Below are 19849 nucleotides of genomic sequence, written 5' to 3' on the forward strand. Positions count from 1 at the left end.
AGAGGGAGAGGTGGGACAGCTGGGACCCGGCAGGGAAGCAGGCCAGGGGGTAAGGAGCCAGCAGAGAGCAGGAGAAGGCGAGGTTGAGGAAAGATCGCCAAGCCCCTAAGCCTTCCCCTCAGCCAACTCTTGGCTGATGCTTCTGAGGACTCTGGGGACACCCAGACACCTCCTCCACCCTCATCCTGTGGACAGGGCTCTACACACAAAGGCGAGAGCAAGCTAAGTCCAAAGTGGGGTGATTCCTGGGAGGGTCTCCCTTGACCTCGGAGCAGATGGCCTGCCTCACCCCTGAGGTCCACCTGTTGCCCCTTCCAGCCCATCTCTCTGCTCTGTCACCCCTCAGGGCCGTCCGCCCTCCCCACCCGCCATGAGGGTTCTTGCCCCAGGCCTCTCCGTGGTGTCTGGCTCCCCTTCAGGGCCACCTCACAGGGTCTCTAAGTTTGGGACTTTCCAAGGCTTCTCTTCGACCAGCTCTCCATTGGAGAGCTCTCTGCTGGGTCCTTTGGGTGGGCTTTTCAGTTTGAGGCCTTTCAGCAGGGCCCTACTGAGAGGGAAGGTCCGCCTCCCGACGTGGATGTCTCAGGAGAGGGCCCTCTCGAAGTCCCTTGGTCTCTCTTGGGTCCTGCTCCCCCACAGTGATCCTGTATTCTGCTGACTCTTGACAAACAGCACTTCCCCTGTGAATTCCCATCCTGGGCCTTGAGGCCTCCTCCTCGTTGGTTTACTGGAACCCTTCGGGTGGGGGAGGGGGTGCACACAATCTGGGGCACAGGTTGGCTGCCAGGCCGCTCCCCTGGTGTGGAGGCCCTCGAGTCAGCCCCATCATTTTGCTCTGCTAACCTGGGTATGAGCCGTGACTCAGGTCTGCCTGGAGCCTGGGCACTGGACTTTATAGAGCATTTCTCACATGGGAGCCCCAAGATCTGAACAGGCATGAAGTTGCTGGACTCAGGGCTCCCCAGCCATGCAGAGGCTCCCTGCTCCCAGAGGGGGAGGTGGACAAGAGTTAGCCCACTGGCGGTGAGGGAGGGAAGAGACGGAAAGACAGTGGAAAGCCAGTCGGAGAGGGGACACCTGGTGGCCCTCAGGGTGTCTCTCTGTCTTTCTCCTCTCTGTGAGCTGTTCCCACCAGGGTTAGGGAAAATGGTTGAGTCTAGCTTACAAATGCCAGCCAGAGCTCAGGAATCCCAGCTGGGTTGGAAGGCATGACTGTGAAAAGGATAAAGGGACGGGTGAAATGCCCCCAGGTGGAACCCTGGCTGCTCAGGCATGGGACTATGGAGTCCTGTGAAGTCCCCCTGGTAGAAGAACCCCAGCAGCAGCTGTGCAAGGAAGAAGCACGTCCCTTCCAGGATATGAAGGTGGCACTAGGGAGAGGGGACAAGTCTCTGCTTTTCCAAAGCAGCCCAGACGCCAGAGGTCCAGGAAACCATTGACATTCGACCTGTGGCCTGGGGGAGGGCGTGCCTCTTGGGCTCTCCTCCCAGCAGCATGGGTATTTAAGGAGGGCCTCCTGGGTCATGCGAAGCCCAGGGAGGGGAAGGGCAGCTTTAGGGTGTGTGCCGGTACCAGGCAAGGCTGACCAGGTTCTGTGTCTGGGATCTGGGCTTTTGCACAGAGCAGCTGGGCCTCCCCAGGGGAAGGAGTGATGGCAAGAAGCCTCCTCAGTCAGTCCGCGGCTGAGATAAGAACGCAGCCGGCCTCACCCACTGCTCCCTCACTCACCCAGGTCCGTGCTGTCCGACAGGTGAAGGGTTACAGCGTCGGGGAGTTTCGGTGTTGGGCCATGTCTAGGCCGAGACCCAAAAGCTCGTTCCGCCCATCAGCCTCAGCCTCCTACTCAACAGCAACAGGTTCTCCGTCTCTTAGCATCCACGGGACTTAGGAGAGGTGTGACAGGTCACCTCCCGACCCTCCATCACACTCACACCCCTGCGCAATCTTGAGGTGCCACCACGTGGCCCTCGTAAGGGTACGTCAGTGAGCTGTCGTGAGAGCAGGGGCAGGGGGCCTTTGACGCCTCCAGTTATGTTGAGACCCGATTAAAACTAAATCCTTCATTTAAAGGATGAATGGGATGGCTTCTGGGTATACATTTTTTTTTTTTTTTAAAGAGAGATTTTTGGTATAGGGAGGGGGTGCTTGCCAGAGAGACAGAGACACAAAGCAAGAAATCACCCCCTCGGAGGATGGCCACGCTGCAATCCCTTCTCCATTCTCCTCTCTGGATTTTGGGCACATGTGCATATGCACGCAGCATGTTTTAAGCTGCCAGGTCCAAGTCTCGAACTATGGGAGTCCAGCGACATAACCATTATGAATCTGCTGGCCCCATGTGTGCAACATGTAGGGGAAGGGTGCTGGGAGAGACTGGAGTCACAGTCATAACGTTCCGGTGGAGAGAATTCCCTCCTTATCTGGCAGGAGTTGGAAGGAAGTCCATCGCGGTCGTCATCCCGGCCCCGCTGCCTCGGAACCTCCCCTTTCCCTGTGAACACGTTTCCTGTGAAGTCAGACTTTGGAGAGTGGTCATGCTTCCCAGCTAAATGACAACTATCATGGTGCTGAGACAGAACAGCAACGCGGAGCAGGGGCACCAGGGGGAGGCAGGAGGGCAGGGCTCCCATGGAGGCCGCGGCGTGTCTCAGTAGTTTGTATATTGGCTGCTGACATCCTGCCTGGATGTGTACCAGACAGTTCTCATTCAGCATCTCATTTAATCCTCCCGGTGACCCTGAGCTGTCTACATCCATATTCCCATTTTGTGGGTGAGAAAATGTTCAACTTCACATTCAAATATGAGGCCAGCTCCCCTCCCCCAGCTAGGTAGCGATGACTCTGGAATTCAATCCAGGCCTGCCTGACGCCCAAACCCAAACTGAGTTCCAGCCCTACGGAAGCAGCAGGAGAGAACTTGGGTCTGCACCTTCCCAGCAAGACTAGGGGCTTTTTTTGAGCACTGGTGAAGAGTCCCCATGGTGATGCTGAGCAGATCTGTTTGAGGTGACACCCAGCTCCAGGGTGGGACGAGTGAAGCCCCTTTCTTGATTGGAGCAGAAAAGCAGAAACCCTTTGCAAGTGTCTAGTGCCCAAAGTGCCTTTTGTTCTTTTCTTTCTTTCTTTTTTATTGGGGGAGAGGTGGGGGGGTTGCGAGAGTTTTGCTATAGGGCGCATGTGCTCCCACAGAGACAGAAGAGACAGAAAGTGAACAATCATCCCCCAGGGGAGGGATGGCCACATCGCAATTCCTTCTCCTCTATTCTCCTCTCGGGATTTTGGACACACACACACACACACACACACACACACACACGTACCCAAAATGAGTTTCCAGTCGCTGGATCCGGGACTCAAACCACAGTCGACTGTGTGGGAGTTTAGTGCCTTCACCACTACACCACCTGCTGGGCCTCCCCACACTGTTTTTCTGCATATTCATGCATAGCAGACTATACAGAAAGTTTGAAAGTGCAGCAGGGAGGACTGAGGTTAAGCTCATGACCTGTCTTCCTCAATGCAGTATGCAGTATGCTGAGACCGGGTGGTGGGGTGTGGTGGCCTGGCGCCCTGCGAGCTCTGGGACCATGCAGTGCAGTGTGGATGTCTAGAGGTGGTTGCACAGAGCCTCAAGTATTTACTTAGAAGATGTCATTCATTTTGTCAGATCTCAAAAAAGTCCTGAAACTGCCAGTGACTCTTAAGGTTACTCTACTCCCTCTCCTTCTCCGGGGTATTCTTAGGGCTCGAAGCATTGGGACTCCCCATTTCTGCCAGGCTTGACACCACAGTCGCTGCATCCTGGAGGTGTAAATCTCTGTCAGAACCACACACATCATTGCCCCAGAAATAAGTAGGGGTCTCCCCTTTTTCCTGGGGCAGAGGTCCTTCCTTTTCCCTCATCCTGATCCTCTCCAGACCTCGGGCATCCAGGCTGCCAACTGCCTGATTACCTGATGCAAATGAAGACTGCCTGCTTGAGTGGGATTGGCTGGGGAGCTGAGTATGCAAATCGGCTCACTTTCTGTGGGTGAAAGAGTTAAAGTGCTGCCCCAGAGACGAGGGTGGGGGTGGGGGGGGTCAATACGATTTGAATAAAATATTCTTCTGTCTTTAACCGCTTCAGTATTTGGGTGGTTTAATAAGGAGAGGAGCCCAGACCGAGTTAGTTCAAAGTTGCCTCTTTTCTTCCCCCTGCAGACCCGAGAAGAGACTTAGGGGCCTCATAGGTGGGGACAGCTGTCTGTTATGGGTAAATGTTTCATTTATTGAAATGAAGCAGGGCAGAGGCCCCGTGCAGCACCGGACTGAGCTGGGGCAGTGTAGGTGTTCTCTCTCTGCGGGGCCACTGACCCGCTGCCATCCCTTTTCCACTGAGCAAGTTAAAGAAGTAGGAGAGGAGGTAAGGATCCCCCCAAAATGGAATCTCCAAGGAGGGTGCCATGGGAGCTCAGGCTTGATCCCCAGAGAGTGGGCTGACCCCTGAGAATCAGACAGAGAACAGAGGCAGGAACTGGGAAAGAAAGGTAAGGAAGGGCAAGCCTTGGCTTAAGGGTCCTCCTTCCAGGGCATAGAGGTGTGTGTGTGTGTGTGTGTGTGTGTGTGTGTGTGTGTATGGGGGGGGGCAATTTCTTTTGCCACTTTAAAAATAAAATAAACACTCCAAATCCCAAAGGAAATGAAGATTGCAAATGGGAAGTGTACTCCTCCCATCCCTCCCGTTGTTAAATTTTTTACCAACTGAATTCTGGTGATAGAAGGAAGCAGCAATGAATGATGCAAAAGGTGAGAGACCCTGCAGTAGCCCTGGAGAAGGGGAAAGAAAGGCAGGGAGAGGAGGCAAGCAGGAGAGGAGGGGAGACGGCCCCCAAGCTTATGAATATTCTAATGGTTGTATGTTCAGGAATCAGGAATTTGAAAGTCTGATGGTGGTTGTAATTACACATTCATCTTTGCTGTTTAGTTAAAGCCACATATGTCATGGCAAGAAACATGGTGACCTATTATTAAAATCAGTGGTGTTTCCCCTGCAGATATCAAGATGAGTGGGGATGTAGCTGATCCCACGGATGCTCGCGGTGCCCTCAGCCAGGTGGAGCCAGGTAAGAGTCTTCTCTTCTGGGGATTGGAACAAGAAGGCAGAGGATGGGAGAGAGTCTTCAGAAATTGTCGGACAATGTCAGATCTCCTCTTGTTTGGTTTTTCAGCTAGTCGGGCCAAAACGTCACTCTTGGAACGGAGTGAAGTTCTCTGGAGACATGGGACGGTTGATGGTGGTCTGCACTGGGATGGGCCTCTGCAGCTAGGCTTGGAAGGGCCAGATCCTTAAGAACAAAAGCAAAACAAAAAAGTTCAGGATGTTCACTTCTTGACGTGCCACTGCAACACCCTGGATGCAGTAGGCTGTGCTCCCAGCGGCTACTGACTGGCGGAGGGCAGACCTGTCTTTAGCAGATGGGAGCCAAGGTCTTTTAAACTCAGATCTTTCAACAGTCCTACTCCAGGACCTAACCAAAGAGGCCACGTGCCAGTGTTTGCCTTCGAAGTGGTGTGCGCATGTGTGATGAATGGGTCCAGAGCAGGAGGCGTGGTGGCCGGAGGTGACTGTGCCTGGAGAAAACGGGGACAAAGGAGAGGTGAGAAGAACGATCCCTAGTTCTCTATTCTCACCTCCATCACCCAGGCCTGGCTTTGAAAGCTCCATATAATTAAAAAGAACTTAAAGAAAGATGAGTATAAATCGTAACACCACCAAATAACTTTAATAGCATCCCAACCAGACCTCAATTAGTCTTTCATCTGGATCATTAGAGACACAGAAATTAGGAATGGGAGAGAATCGATATCCCCCAGAGCTAAAATATTTTCCAAGTCTTCTGGAGCAGTCGAGTTTCATTCTTGAAGCTAAAACCCAGAAACAGGGACAAGATCATGGGGGGGGGCATCTGCAGGACATATTTATCACAGATCTGTCCCCCCGACTGAATATTGAAATAGTGTGTTTTTGCACAGGTGACAACACACAGAAATACATAGGCTTTATGTATTTTTTTCTTAAGAGATTTTTGCTATAGGGCACATGCTCTTACCGAAGAGACAGAGAGACAGAAAGTGAGAATTTACTCCCTCAATGGAAGATGGCCATGCTGCAATCCCTTCTCCATTCTCCTCTCTGGATTTTGGCAGGCATACACACACATGCCTAGCTTGAGTTTCAAGCTGCTGGGTCCAGGACTCAAACCATGGTTGATCACAAGGGAGTCTAGCACCTTAACCACTATGCCACCTGCTGGCCCTGTAGTCTTTACTGTGTGTACAGAGACAGCTACACTAAGGAGAGTGTGGGTCAGGTACACTAATTTTTCAGTTGATTTATGAACTGAGGAAGGGTCTTTGAATGGGGGTACCCGTTCTCCCCAGTTGAGAAGAGCCTTTCCTTTCATCTCAAGAAACCAAGCATGGCTTGGGGATCAGCAGTTAGCGTAATGGCTATGTCGCTGGACTCCCATGTAGTCAACTGCGGTTCACGTCCCGGACCCGGTGGCTTAAAAACTCACACTGGGCATGTGTGCGTGCGTGCCCAAGATCCCAAGAGAAGAATGGAGGAGAAGGGATTGTGGCGTGGCCATCCCCCCTGGGGGGTGATTTCTCGCTTTCTGTCTCTCTGTCTCTCTCTGTCTGTCTGGCGAGTGCACGTGCCCTATGGCAAAAATCTCTCCAAAAAAAAGAAAAGAAAGAAACCAAGCATGGCTTTAAAATCCATTCATCTGGAGGGCAGTGGGCCCAGTCCCAGCACTGAGACTCTTTCCAAGGGAAAAGTCAGTCTTGGAGCCTGATCCCAAGAAGCTGGCTGCCCTTGCTCTGGAAGCACACTGGCTGGAGGCAGCCCTCACCTGGGCCCTATTGCCTCAGGTATGTGGGGACACAGCTAAGAGCATGTCTTGGTGGGAAGATCACACCACGTGGATGTATGCATGTCTGCATTGTTATTATTTCTCTATATTTGTGTATTGCCGAAGGGCATATGTGCTTGCCAGAGAGAAAGAGAGCCGCAGGGAGAGAGAGAGCGAGCACTCCCCATAGGGTGTGGTCATGCCATAATCCCTTCTCCTCCATCTCTGGCTTAAGTGCCCAGGGAGTTGGGACATGTGTGCACACGCACTGGCATGGCTTTCAAACCTCCAACTCTGGGACTTGAACCACACAAGTGGCCATGTGAGTTCTAGCTCCCTTAACCATGGTTAAATATGGTTTTTATTTAATTAATTAATTTATTTCCTGAGAAAGAGGGAGGGGGAGAAGCACTCTCAACAGGGTCTTGTGATGTGATCTCCCCATTCCCATATAGCCAGGGTGATGGGCACGTGTCCCTGGCATGTACAAACCAACCTGGGAAGCGAACCCCGATCTTTCACGTGGCTCCCAGCGTTGCAGAGTGCCAAGTGATCGCCACACCCCTGCAGCTGGGCTGGGTAGCTCGCACTGGTGTTCTGTTATTAGTCACCATGACCAAGTCAGGGTAGGAGTGGGAATGAGGCACAGAGCACCCTGAGAGGAGAGCTGGGAATGGGCGGGCCCAGGTCCTGGTTGGGAGTTCAGAGGTTAATGTTTGGGATGGTCTGAGTGAATTTGGTTTCCTCTTCTGGGACTGTGCCTGGGAGCTAGGTAGAGAGTAGGCTAAGGGAGAAAGAATCTGGATCCACCTAGGACCTCGGAACCTGACTGTCACCCAGGGTTACTGCCAATTTAATACATGACCTTAGGGTGTCACTTAGACCAGCCATTTCGTCTCCCCAGGAGGCAGGCACAGACAGCCTTTGGAGAGAGAACGGACGTCAATCCAGTGCACCTGGGATACAATTTCCGGCTCTGTGGCTGGCCAGCTGTCCAGCCTGAGCTCACCTCAGCTCTTCTGTAAAAGGGGACGTCCATGCCCACCTGACAGAGTGGGCCGAGAGTTGCTTGAGATGGTTGGCACGAGGCAGCCCTAATGCATCATGGAGACCGATTCTGTAATATTCAGAACGGGGTCACTGCTGAGAGCAGGTGGCCAGGACACCCTTCCTCCCTTGCTGGGGCCAAGTAGGTCAGCCCAAGCTTGGGTGTGCTCCTCACCCTTCAAGGGCCCTGTGTGGGCCCTTCTCTGCTCTGAGGAGACAGGGCTGCTGGGCCACGACCATCTCTGCCGGCCCTTCCTCCTGGGCTCAGTGGCTGGTAGCATCAACACTCAGGTGATCCTCAAATCAGTGCGTGTTTTAAGGGCAAGAAGAAAGAGGTAGCTAATTAAAGTAACCAAACTTCCTGGAAAGTCGTTCTGACTCACTTTTTTTTTTACAGAGAAGAGAGCTTATTATGAGTCACAGTGGTTACCAACTCTGTTTAATGGCTTCTTTTGGATTTTTAAAAGACAGATTCACCGTCCCAACAGAGCATGAATTAAGGGGTGGTTTGTCTTGGGTTTTAAAGGAACTATAAACAAAGGTGACCTAGAAAGCTCCAGCTCCTTGAGAGCACCCTCCCCGCTGTGTGAAATCCCCCAGGGGCACAAGAAGTAGGAGCTGGGAAAGGGAGTGGATTTCCAGGCCGCCCTGCCCTGGCCGGGAGGGCCTGCTCAGACCTGGGCACTGCACTCCTGGTTGGCAGAGACATGGTCCTGCCATTTCTGAGGCCTGTGAGGGCACCAAGGGCCGTGAATCAACTGCTGAGACCTCAGAGGGTCTGTGGCGGCCTTAGGGACAGAGAAGGCTCCGGCCTCTAGCCAGCGCTCTTTCTGCCTCATCTTGGACAACTGGAGCCAGGCTGCCCTCTCTATCAGTTCTGTCCTCCCATTGGCCTCCCTGCTGTCACCTTTCCTTCACTTTGGGGACTGATGACTTTTTTCTGTTCTCAGTTAAGTGATTGATAAAACATTTTAACCCCCCTAGGCCTAGGGGATAGGGTTAGGGCTAGGGTTTGGGTTAGGGTGGTGTGGTGGTTAAGGCATTGGACTGCCCCATGGGAGTCCCAGATAATAATTAGAAATAAAATTAAACTAATAATTATTTTTTAAAAAAGAGAAAGAAAATCACACTGGACACATGTGTGCGTCCAAAATTCCGAGAATGGGACCGTGGCATAGCCAGCTCCCCAGGGAGGTGACTTCTCACTTTCCCTCTCTCTAATGAGTGCACATGCTCTGTGACAAAAACATGAAAGAAATAAAAATAAAAATCCCCCAGGCTTGTAACTGACAACGCCCAAAACCCATGCAGCAAACCCTATAGCTTTTTCTGTAACTTTCTTTCTTTCTTACACAAGTAAAAGAGACCAAGATAGAGCGCACCCCCAGCAGGTCCTGACACTGCGGCCTGCCCACCCCATCCCCACAGTCAGCCTCCCCGGGATCACAGGCCAAGGGTGCCCAGCAGACTCAGGGAGGCCCCTGGACTTGGGCTGGGAACTGCCCGCGTGTGGGACTGCCTCGCAGTGTCACGTTCACTGCTGTGCGCAGTCTGGCCTTCACCCTGTGACTGCAGATCGCACTGGTCACATCATATCTGTCACAAACGAGGAACAAACAGAGGGCTTAGGAGGGAGGGGGGACAGACCATAATGTGTGGAGAGCCTCCTCCCTTCCCGGGCACATGTGCCAACTTTACGTTCAACATCTCATTTCATTCTTTTCTTTTTAAAGAATTATTTTATTCAACTTTATTTATTTTTAATGTGACCAGAGAATGACAGAGCTAGAGAGAGAGAGAGAAAGTGAGAAAGCATGCCATCGGGTCTGGGATTCAAACCACGGCTGGCCATGCGGGAGTCCAGCACCTTTAACCACTGCGCCTCCTGCCAGTCCTTCATTCTTTTATTATTTTTAAAAAATTATTTAATTTAATTTTATTCATTGTCATTATTTTGTTATTTTATTTTATATGTTTTTCGAAGTTGACCAAAGAGAGAGAATGAGATGGAAAATGAGAAAGCAAGCTGCCAGGTCTGGGACTCGAACCGTGGTCAGTCATGTGAGAGTTCAGCCCCCTTAACCACTATGCCACCTGCCAGCCCCTTAGTTCATTCTTACAGCAAACCTCTGAGACAGAGGCATTATTATCCCCATTTTAACTGATATTGATGAAGAGATTGTAACTTAAAGGGGAACTAAATTGCCCAGAGCTCTCATAGCTTATAATCAACCATCAAAACCCGGCCTGCCTGACTTCTGTAGGTTTTTGGTTTTGTTTTGTTTTTAGAAAGAGAGATTTTTACTATAGGGCATGTGCACTCTCTAGAGAGAAAAAAAGAAAGAGAGAAAACAACCCCCAGGGAGGATGGCCACACCACAATCCCTCCTTCATGCTCTTCCTGGGATTTGGGGCATGCACACACACGCTCCAGTGTGAATTTCAAGCTGCCAGGTCTGGGACTCAAACAGCAACGGACCATGTGGGAGTTCAGTGCCTTAACCATGACGCCACCTGCCGGCTCCAGCAGGTTCTCGTCTCGGGTCTGCCATTAACTCCCTGCGTATGATTTTGGCAAGCATGTGCCTACGTGGACCTTAATTTTCTTCTCCATAAAGCAGGGGCTTAGTCTAGATCATCTCTAGTCTGTCTTTTGAAAGATAGTGCCTAATTCCGCTCTTCAAAATCCTCTCTCCTCTCTGGGACCAGCAGTTAGCATAATTGCTATGTCGCTGAATTCTCATGTAGTCGACTGCGGTTCGAGTCCCGGACCCAGTGACTTGAACTCACACGGGGCGCATGGGTGTGTGTGCCCAAGATCCCAAGAGGAGAATGGAGGAGAAGGGATTGCTTTCTATCTCTGTCTTTCTGGTGAGCGCACGCACCCTATAGCAAAAAAACCCCCCAAAAAACCAACAACGACAACAACAAAACTCTTTAAAAAATAAATCCTCTCCCCTCTCTCTCCACGTCTTGCACTGGTGTGGGTTTCTGGGGGCTGGGCACTCCCTCCACCCAACACCCCAGCCTCTCTGTTTCGGCTCCCCTCTGACCTAACTGGTTGTCCCTGAGCCAGCATCTATTGAGCATGCCTGTGTCAGGCCCTGGCTCTGAAAGGCCAAGGAGAAGCATCCTCCTCCCGTGCAGGAATCCAGTCAGAACAGCGGGGCCAGCCAGGCTGTGAGCGCTTGAGCCCATGACGGCCTTCACGGCAGCTCCGTGAGAATAGGTATTCTTCGCAGATGAGGAAGTGGAGGCGTGTGATGGGAAGGAGCGCTCACGGGGTTACCCAAGGTCTCAGACTAGCCGATAACAGAAGACTGGGCCTTTCCTGTGACTTTCTACCTGAAGACAGTGGTGAGGCCAACACAGAGAACCAGGGACACAGGGCATAAGAGAGTGGCAGCGACAGGGGAGACACCAGCATTCCGGAGGGTGGCAGAGGGTGGGTGGCAGGGAGCCAAGGCCTCTGTAGGGAGCTTGATCTAGTCTAAGAAGCAGAAGCCTGGGGCCAACCCGTGCTTGCTGGGGAAGAGATGAGAAGGGCTAGGGTCAACTTCCTCCCCCGGCACTGTGGAGGCTGAGAACCTGGCTGCAAGAGGACTCGCTCCCTCCTCAATCCTGATCCAGCCTCCCCAGTAGATCTCTCACCCCTGCAGGCTCAGTGGGCCTTTAACAGGGGGCGTGAAGTGGATTCCAAACCCAGATCACAGAGCAGCCCCAGCCTTGGTACCCCGGCCCTGCTCAGCTGTCTGGGAGGGGGAGGCCCCAAAAGGGGAGCCCCAGGGAAGAAAGCGGGGTACTAGATGCAAGTCCAGCTGGGCTTTGTCAGGCATCCTTCCAGCTGCGCATCCTCTCTGGTCTCGCTTGTCCTGTTTGGGTCATGGGATGACTAACACCTGTCCCAACCTCCAGAAGGACCACCAGGGTGAGCAAGCGTTTTGGGACCCTTTACAGAAAGTCTTGATTCTTTATTATTATTATTTTACTTTATTTGTTTATTTATTTTAATTTGACCAGAGAGGGACAAAGTGAGAAGGAGAGAGAGGGAAAGTGAGACAGCAAGTCGCCAGGTCTGGGACTTGAACCGTTGTCGGCCATGTGGGAGTCCAGTGCCCTTAACCACCTGCCAGCCCCAGAAAGTTTTGCTTCTTAACTGTAGGCACTTCCAGACTGGCTTTAAGAAGGACTGGACATAATTTTATGGGGGTGGAGCATAACTGAAGTGCAGAGAGGCTTATGTTCTCAGAAGGTCCCTGATAAAGAATGAAATACTGACCAAAGGCCAGAAATCCCGTCTCGTAGTTCCTGGGCCTCACTGTCCCCACCCAACTGAGTCCCTAAGAAAACACGCTGAGGGTTATAACCAAGCTGAGGTTCCAGCAGGGAACAGGACAGGACTTTTACAGATGAACGTGATTTTCCATCCAAATTCATAAAACCACTCTTTAGATGAGAGAGGACAGGAGCAGGCACGGTAAAGAGTCTCCTTTTTAAAAAATTTTATTTATTTTTATTATTTTTTTTAGGTAGTATGTTATAGGGCGTGTGCACTTGCTGGGGAGAGAAAGAAAGAGAGAAAACACTCTCTGAGGGAGATGACCACACCACAATCCCTTCTCCTCCAGCGTCCTCTGGGGATGTTGGCCATGCCCACACACATGCCTGGTGTGTTCTTAGTCACTGGGTCTGAGACTTACACCACACAACTGGCCACATGGAACCCAGCGGCCTTATTCACCATACCTCTGGCTGGCCCCAAAGTCTCCTAGTTTCTTGAAGTTTATATATCCATTTCTTCTATGAGTGAGAGAGACAGAGAGACAGCACCCCCAATGGGATCTTGACCTCACCATCTGCCCCAGCCTCAGCCATCTGGATCACTAGTGCCCATGTTCCAGGCATGCCCAAGGTGGTCTCTGAACTCTTCCCTATGGGCCAGCCTTGAAAAGAGTGACATTTTACCACCATGCCACCACCTGGCCCCAAAGGATGTCCTCTTGATGACTGCTTCCTTTCCATGATTAAATGACAGGGTGGGTGTGACAGCACTTTGACAAGCATGTGGCGCCATACACACATACCCCTAAGAACGAGGGTCCAAGCCTCAGTCTACCCGCTCCATCCCTCACCTGTCTGGAAGAGAAGAATGAAAACTACAGCCTTCCAGCATGGAGGGGAACGTGTGAATTCCTAAGGATAGGAGGGTCCCTGAGGCCTCTCTTCCTTTGGAGACATTTCACACCCATCCTTGGAAAAGGAGAGAATGTCCCGTTCGACATTTATCTTTCACCTCAGTCTCCCACCCCTAGGAAAAGCCAACCCTGCAACTTCCCTTGACTGCCTGCTCTTGTAGGACCGATCCTCTGCCCTGGGGCCCTTCCCTACTCTCACCTACTGCTCAAGCCCCTTATGCCCTGTTCTGGTCTGCCCAAAGAGCAGCTTCCACCTTGCCTGTTTCTAGTTTCCGACAGGGAACTTAGAAGGTACGGCTTCACCACACAGGCTTCTGGTAGTGGCTCTGTGTGCCAGCACCGGGACTGCCTGGCTGCCTATAGCGCTCAGAGAACCTGAGCAAATGAAACAGGTGCAGCAGCAGCGCACACCTGAGCATGACCCGCACACAGACCCTTCCATCCCCGATTCCCATCCCGACCCGCACGTAGACAGGGCAGGACCTAACAGCTCCAATGGGCCAGCGTGGCCGGGTTGGTCCTGCCTGGTGCCATTCCCTCCATTTGGAAGTCTTTTAAAGCAGTTGTCCCCTCTGTGACCCAGAAGAACAAGGGCTCCCTTTCTCTCCAACCTCAGGGGACAAAAGTGAGACAACCCAATGGGGGACCATCCATGAGCCATCTTTACCACCTAGAGCACCCTTAGTTCATCAGGGGTCATGCCCAGGACAATAGCTTTTCAAGTAGTCTGGGGTGGAGGGCCATTCGTTCTTATTTGCAGGTCGCAGGTCAGTGCCTGGCCCCGCCATACCCAAGTACGGAGTCTAACCCACCACTCACGATCCACGGCACCCCACTGCTCCATGTCCAGGTCAGCAGCACGATCCCACGGATCACCTGCCTGGATGTGCTATTCACATTTCTGAAGTCTTACTCTCATTGTTGGTATGTCTTCAAAAAGTTCATGGGAAAGGCATATCATGAAAACACTACCCATCGGATGGTTTCGTACCAAAGATGTTTGCACCAAAATAAACTGGTACTTGAATTCCATTTCCATGAACTTTCCGAAGGTGCCTTGTATTTGGTCTCAGTGGTTCACACTGCCTCAGAGGCGCCTGCATCCTGTGTAAGAACAGCAGTTGGCTTAATGGCTATGTCACAGGGCCACGGTTCAAGTCCTGGACCTGATAGCTTAAACTCACGCCATGTGCATGAAGACCCAAGATCCTGGGAGGAGAATGGAGGAGAAGGGAGTGCAGCGTGGCCATCCCCTCCGGGGGTGATTTCTCGCTTTCTGTCTCTCTTTCTTTCTGGTGAGTGCAGGTGCCCTATAGCAAAAACCTCTCCAGAAAAAAGAGAAAAAAAAGAATATCCCTTTCCTTTGGCATTCTACCAGCATTCCACCAACACTGGTAGCAAACCCTGGTCTTCTCCTTGTCTTCCTTCCTTTCTTTTTTTTCTTTTTTTTTTTTAAGTGTTTTTATTTATTTATGGCATGAGAGGAGAGGAACCCCCAAGAAGGCCCCCACGCCATGGCCCAACCCCAGCCCCAGCTGGCCCAGCTCACACATGTGTTCGCGGCATGCACAGGAAGGTCTCGGGACATGAACCCAGGATCTTTCCCATGTGGGTCCAGTGGTGTTAACACGCTGGGCCATCTTCTGGCCCATGACCCTGGGTGTGTCTTTTGACGACCTCCTTGGCACTCCTCTCTCTCCCACTCTGAAGATCTTGGTGGCAGGGTGGTGGTGATGGGGGACCCAGTAGGGGAAGAAGGTCCCAGTTAGCCTTTTGCCAGCAGGGGTGCACTGGTACCCCCACACGACAGCCTGGGAGACGGGGCACTATGCAGTGTCCCGACTCCAGCCACTGCAGTGTCCGGGGCCTCAGCCCTTCGCTATGGACCCCAAAACTGCAGGCGTCCCACCCCCACGCTGTTGCTGTTAGTAAATGCTTTCCGTCTCTTGGGCCCAGGCTCCTTGAGAAACATTTAGGACAATGCGAGCAAGCAAATTAGGGTAAGTCTTAGGGGCTTGAGGAGAGCCCAAACCTGGGGACCAGACCCAGTTAAATCTATCCCGCGCTGTCCGCACAAGCACACATGCAGACAGACGGACACAGATGTACTCACGAAAACCTGACCTCCAAACCCTGGGGCAGGGAGCGCACCCCCCCACTGGCCGTCTTCCTTTCTGGTTCACGTTGTTCCTTCAAAGGCAGGCTGTGGGGGCTAGCTAGTGGCATAGTGGTCAGGACAGCTGGATCCCATGTGGTCAATTGTGTGGTTCGAGTCCCGGACCAGCAGCTTGAAAGAAAAACATGCCAGGCACATGTGTAGGCATGCCCCAAATCCCAAGAGGAGGTGGAAAAGGGATTACAGTGTGGCCATCACCCCTGAGGGGTACTTTTTTTTTCTCTCTCTCTTTCTCCAATGAGCACTTGTACGCTTTAGAAAAAAAAAAAAAAAAGCAGGCTAGGGTCTTCTAGGGGCTGTGAATTCACAGCCGGGCAGGGGAGATGGGAAGTGGCATTCAGGCCCGCACTTGCTAGGGGTCTCCCATATTTAACCCATGTCCCCGTGGAAGGGCTCATCTAGAAGGACACACTCCTAGGCCTTGCTGCAGAGGAGAGGAAGCAGGAGCAGTAGGCCCTGCCTCCCCCTGACCCTACTCCCACAGTCTTTGGTTTGGGGGAAGAGGGGTGGACTCTGAGCTGAGCTGAGTGGACTTGGAGGGGAAGCCAATGAGCTCACCCTGGCAGGGCTATACCCCCTCATTTGAACCTGAGGGTCTTGCAGAACAGGGCAGGGCAGGATTGGAGCATCACCGAAGCCCTCAGAATGGCCCCAGTTACATTTTTAGAGGCTTCGACCACTCATAGCTCAGAGCGCCCACCTGGGTTGTCCACGGACTGGCGAGCTCACTGGTGGAAGCTCTCCGTAGCAGCAGGACCCTGGGAAACTCAGGGATGCAAACCTTCGTGCCAAGCCAGGAGCCATGGGAAACAGAGCTGCGGGCATCGCCCCAAAAGCACCAGTGCTGTTGTTGACTCAGAAAATAATAGGTGTTCATTTGCATGGCATTTTCCATACAGGCTCTACGTGGGCCCTTTCATCTCCCACCACGGGCACTATCCAAGCCCCCCAGGTCTCCCTTCTCCTGCTGCCATCTCTGGGGGCTTTGCTGTGTCCCCTAGAGCCCAGAACTCTCCTCTGCCCACCACCACCACCAGCTAGCCCATCCTTGGTCTAGCCCAGCCTGGACGTCCGTAGTGAGCCACGTGTGGCTAAGCCAAACCGGGTTTGTGTAAGGTGCGGGCAGGTGGCCTGGCTGGTCTGGGCTCCGCTGGGCACCTCAGTCAGGGATGTGTCACCTGCACTGGGTAGGTCAGAGCAAAGCCCCCAGCTGGGAGCGTGCCCCCTTTCCCCTCCCGACTGCTTGGGCAGGAGGGAGGAATACCTAAGCCAGGGAGCCCAGAGAGGTGCAGAAAGGAAAGGAAACCGGGTGGTTGCTATGACGATGGGGGTCTAGGCTCCCAATTTGCATAGGGCGATGATTTCCATACTGCAGGGTGAATTTCCATATCCCTGCCTCAAAGCCTGTTGGGGTGGGGAGGGGGAGAAGGGAGAGGTCATTTGAAATTCAAATGAGGATGATTAAGGTTTTCTTCAGGAGGGAAGCCTGGACAAAAGGGGTTAAGCCGGCTGGCAAAGGTTGGCTCCAGGGCTCAGAGTTATCTAGGGGAGCTATCCTCCCACCCCAGGTCCGCAGGCCTGGAGACTGCTGGGAGTTATCACATCTGCTCTGGGCTCTACCCCCTCCTGCACCTGGGCTCAGCTCCTGAGGGGGTTGGAGCTCACGGGTGAGGGCCACTGAGGGCGTTCTAGTCCTGGGCTCAGACCTGCGTCCCTCTGGTGACCACCAGCTAGTCCACTGTTTTTCTTTCTTGGAACTGTAGAAATAATCTGTGTACTTTCTGGTTTGGCTCAGGAAATGTGCAGACCATGGGTTCTGGACTCATCTTTACCTTAGCCTGTGAGCTTAGCCAGTCCCTTCCCGTCTTTTTAATTTTTCTTTCAGTTTTTGCTATAGGATGATGCACTCACCAAAGAGAGACAGAGAGAGGGAAAGTCAGAAATCACCCCAGGGGGGATGACCACAGCAATCCCTTTTCCTCCATTCTCCTCTCGGGATTTTGAGCATGCATGCACAGGCACCTGGGATGGTTATCGAGCCTTCACATCTGGGACTCAAACCGTGCAGGCAGCCACGTGGGATCCTGTGTCTTAACTGCCATAACACCTGCTGATGCTATCCCGTCCCTTCTTTGGGCTTGATCTTGTGCATGGGATGAAGGTCTGAACTTGATGGTCTAGAGACCATCTTAGAAGAGGCTGTGGCCTGGGAGCACACTCCATCCTCACACCCTGTATTCGTACAGCTCTTTGATGGGCATTGCTGCACCCCAGTACCTTAGGAAGGGCTCTCCTGCTCCCCAGTCTACTCTTGCCTTGGGGTGGTCACTTCAAGGCTCTCTGCTCAGTTTCCACGCCTGTTAGATGCGGGTAATAAGACTGCTGAAATGATTGACGTGCTTAGAATAGGGTCTGCCTGATAGCAATCCCACTGCCGTGTTTAGTACCAGGAGGACAAAGAGCCCGCAGGGTGGGGCGGTAACCCCACAGCCACCCCAGGGCACCGTGGTCAGCAGTAAGGACTGGACCCTGACAGTGAGCACACTGCTGTATCCGCACATGCATGCTTCAGGGACAGGCCCCACGAGCAGCTGCAAAGCCACGCCGCACCAAGCAGCATCCCCCTCGGAGCGTGCCTAGGCAGACACATCCATCCGCCAGCCCTCCTGGTGCCCTCTGTGAGTCCTGACCCAGCTTGTTTGCACGTGTCTCAGGAAATAGGCAAGTGGTCGGAGAAGGAGCAGGTTCTGGTGGACAGACCCCTCCCCACAGAACCCAGCACTGAGAAGCAGGACGGACTCACTGAGACTCGATGATATCTGTAATTCCAGAAAATCTAAAGGTCCCCTTGCCCTTGAGTTTCCGTAGCAACTCCATATGAGGTTCGATCCTGGGATAACCGGTGTAGGTGGCCAGCCTTTGCTGGTAGGTTAGATGTGGACTGGAGTTTCTACTCTGTGGTTTATTCATCGGTAACCTTGGGCAAGTGGATTAACCACGCTGAGCCTCAAGGGTCCTCCTCTGTAAACTGGAGCTAATAAGAACACCTACTCACGGGGTGGCTGTGCGTGTTAAATGCCGTCCTGTGTGTAAAACGTTGACTACAAAGCCTGGTGCGTAATAAACGCTCAATGGATGTCAGCTACTAATTAGTCCCTATTATTGAGCACCGTGTTCCGCTGCCAGAGTGCCCGAGAGCCCTCTGATCTCAGCCTGCTCTCCTATTTTACGGGTCAGAGAAGGGGAAGGACTTTCCCAAGGTCACAGCGGGAGTTTAAGACCCACGTTTCTTCAGAAGCCCCCCCCCCCACCAAAGCTGGTCCGGTGCCCTTTCCTTTAGTCATTTTTGCTGTTACAGTAGGTGAAGCCTCCCTTCTCCCCCACCCTTTTGCTCGGAAGCGGCCCAGAACCAGGCCACCCACTGCTGCATCTGGAGGGTGCTGTGCCCTCTGGCTCTTACTTTCAAGGGGTCTCTGTGAGCCTAGCGTAGGGTCCTTGGACCTAGGCCTCCCAGAGCAGGACTGGCTCCTCTGCAAGTGTTTCTGCTCCATCTTCTCCAGGCCCCGGGGCCCCCTGAGTGCACCCCCAGCCCTAGGTACACAGGTTTGAGAGAGGAGAGGCTAGTGAAAAGCTGGAGGTGTTACAGCACGGGACTGACGGAAAGGACAGGGTATCTCTGTTCAGGACGTCTAATGACGTCCCAACCTCTCTGAGCCCCAGTGTATTCACTGGTAAAACAGAGGCTCTAACACTCCGGCTCTGTAGACCTCACAGGAGGGCGGTGACTGACTCCGAGGTGGACGGAAGTGTGCCGGCCTGTAAGGGCGACTGCCACGTGTACCACTCTGAGCGGTGCATGCCTCTGGCAAGTCCTGGAGGTGTGGCCTGGGAGCACACTCCATCCTCACACCCTGTATTCGTACAGCTCTTTGATGGGCATTGCTGCACCCCAGTACCTTAGGAAGGGCTCTCCTGCTCCCCAGTCTACTCTTGCCTTGGGGTGGTCACTTCAAGGCTCTCTGCTCAGTTTCCACGCCTGTTAGATGCGGGTAATAAGACTGCTGAAATGATTGACGTGCTTAGAATAGGGTCTGCCTGATAGCAATCCCACTGCCGTGTTTAGTACCAGGAGGACAAAGAGCCCGCAGGGTGGGGCGGTAACCCCACAGCCACCCCAGGGCACCGTGGTCAGCAGTAAGGACTGGACCCTGACAGTGAGCACACTGCTGTATCCGCACATGCATGCTTCAGGGACAGGCCCCACGAGCAGCTGCAAAGCCACGCCGCACCAAGCAGCATCCCCCTCGGAGCGTGCCTAGGCAGACACATCCATCCGCCAGCCCTCCTGGTGCCCTCTGTGAGTCCTGACCCAGCTTGTTTGCACTTGTCTCAGGAAATAGGCAAGTGGTCGGAGAAGGAGCAGGTTCTGGTGGACAGACCCCTCCCCACAGAACCCAGCACTGAGAAGCAGGACGGACTCACTGAGACTCGATGATATCTGTAATTCCAGAAAATTTAAACGTAGCCTTGCCCTTGAG

General features: G+C 52.9%; 1 protein-coding gene across 1 annotated transcript in view; it reads left to right on the forward strand.

Annotated features, from left to right (window-relative positions):
* The window catches only part of POU2F3 (POU class 2 homeobox 3), a 104558-nt gene that overhangs the window by 1600 nt on the left and 83109 nt on the right, over nucleotides 1-19849 (forward strand). Inside the window, exon 2 of the mRNA XM_006148792.2 lies at nucleotides 5034-5102. Within this exon, the coding sequence (XP_006148854.1) occupies nucleotides 5034-5102 (69 nt within the window). The remainder of the gene's footprint in view (nucleotides 1-5033; nucleotides 5103-19849) is intronic.

This window comes from Tupaia chinensis, unplaced genomic scaffold, assembly GCF_000334495.1.
Source record: "Tupaia chinensis unplaced genomic scaffold, TupChi_1.0 Scaffold000247_1, whole genome shotgun sequence".
NCBI classification, from domain to species: domain Eukaryota; kingdom Metazoa; phylum Chordata; class Mammalia; order Scandentia; family Tupaiidae; genus Tupaia; species Tupaia belangeri.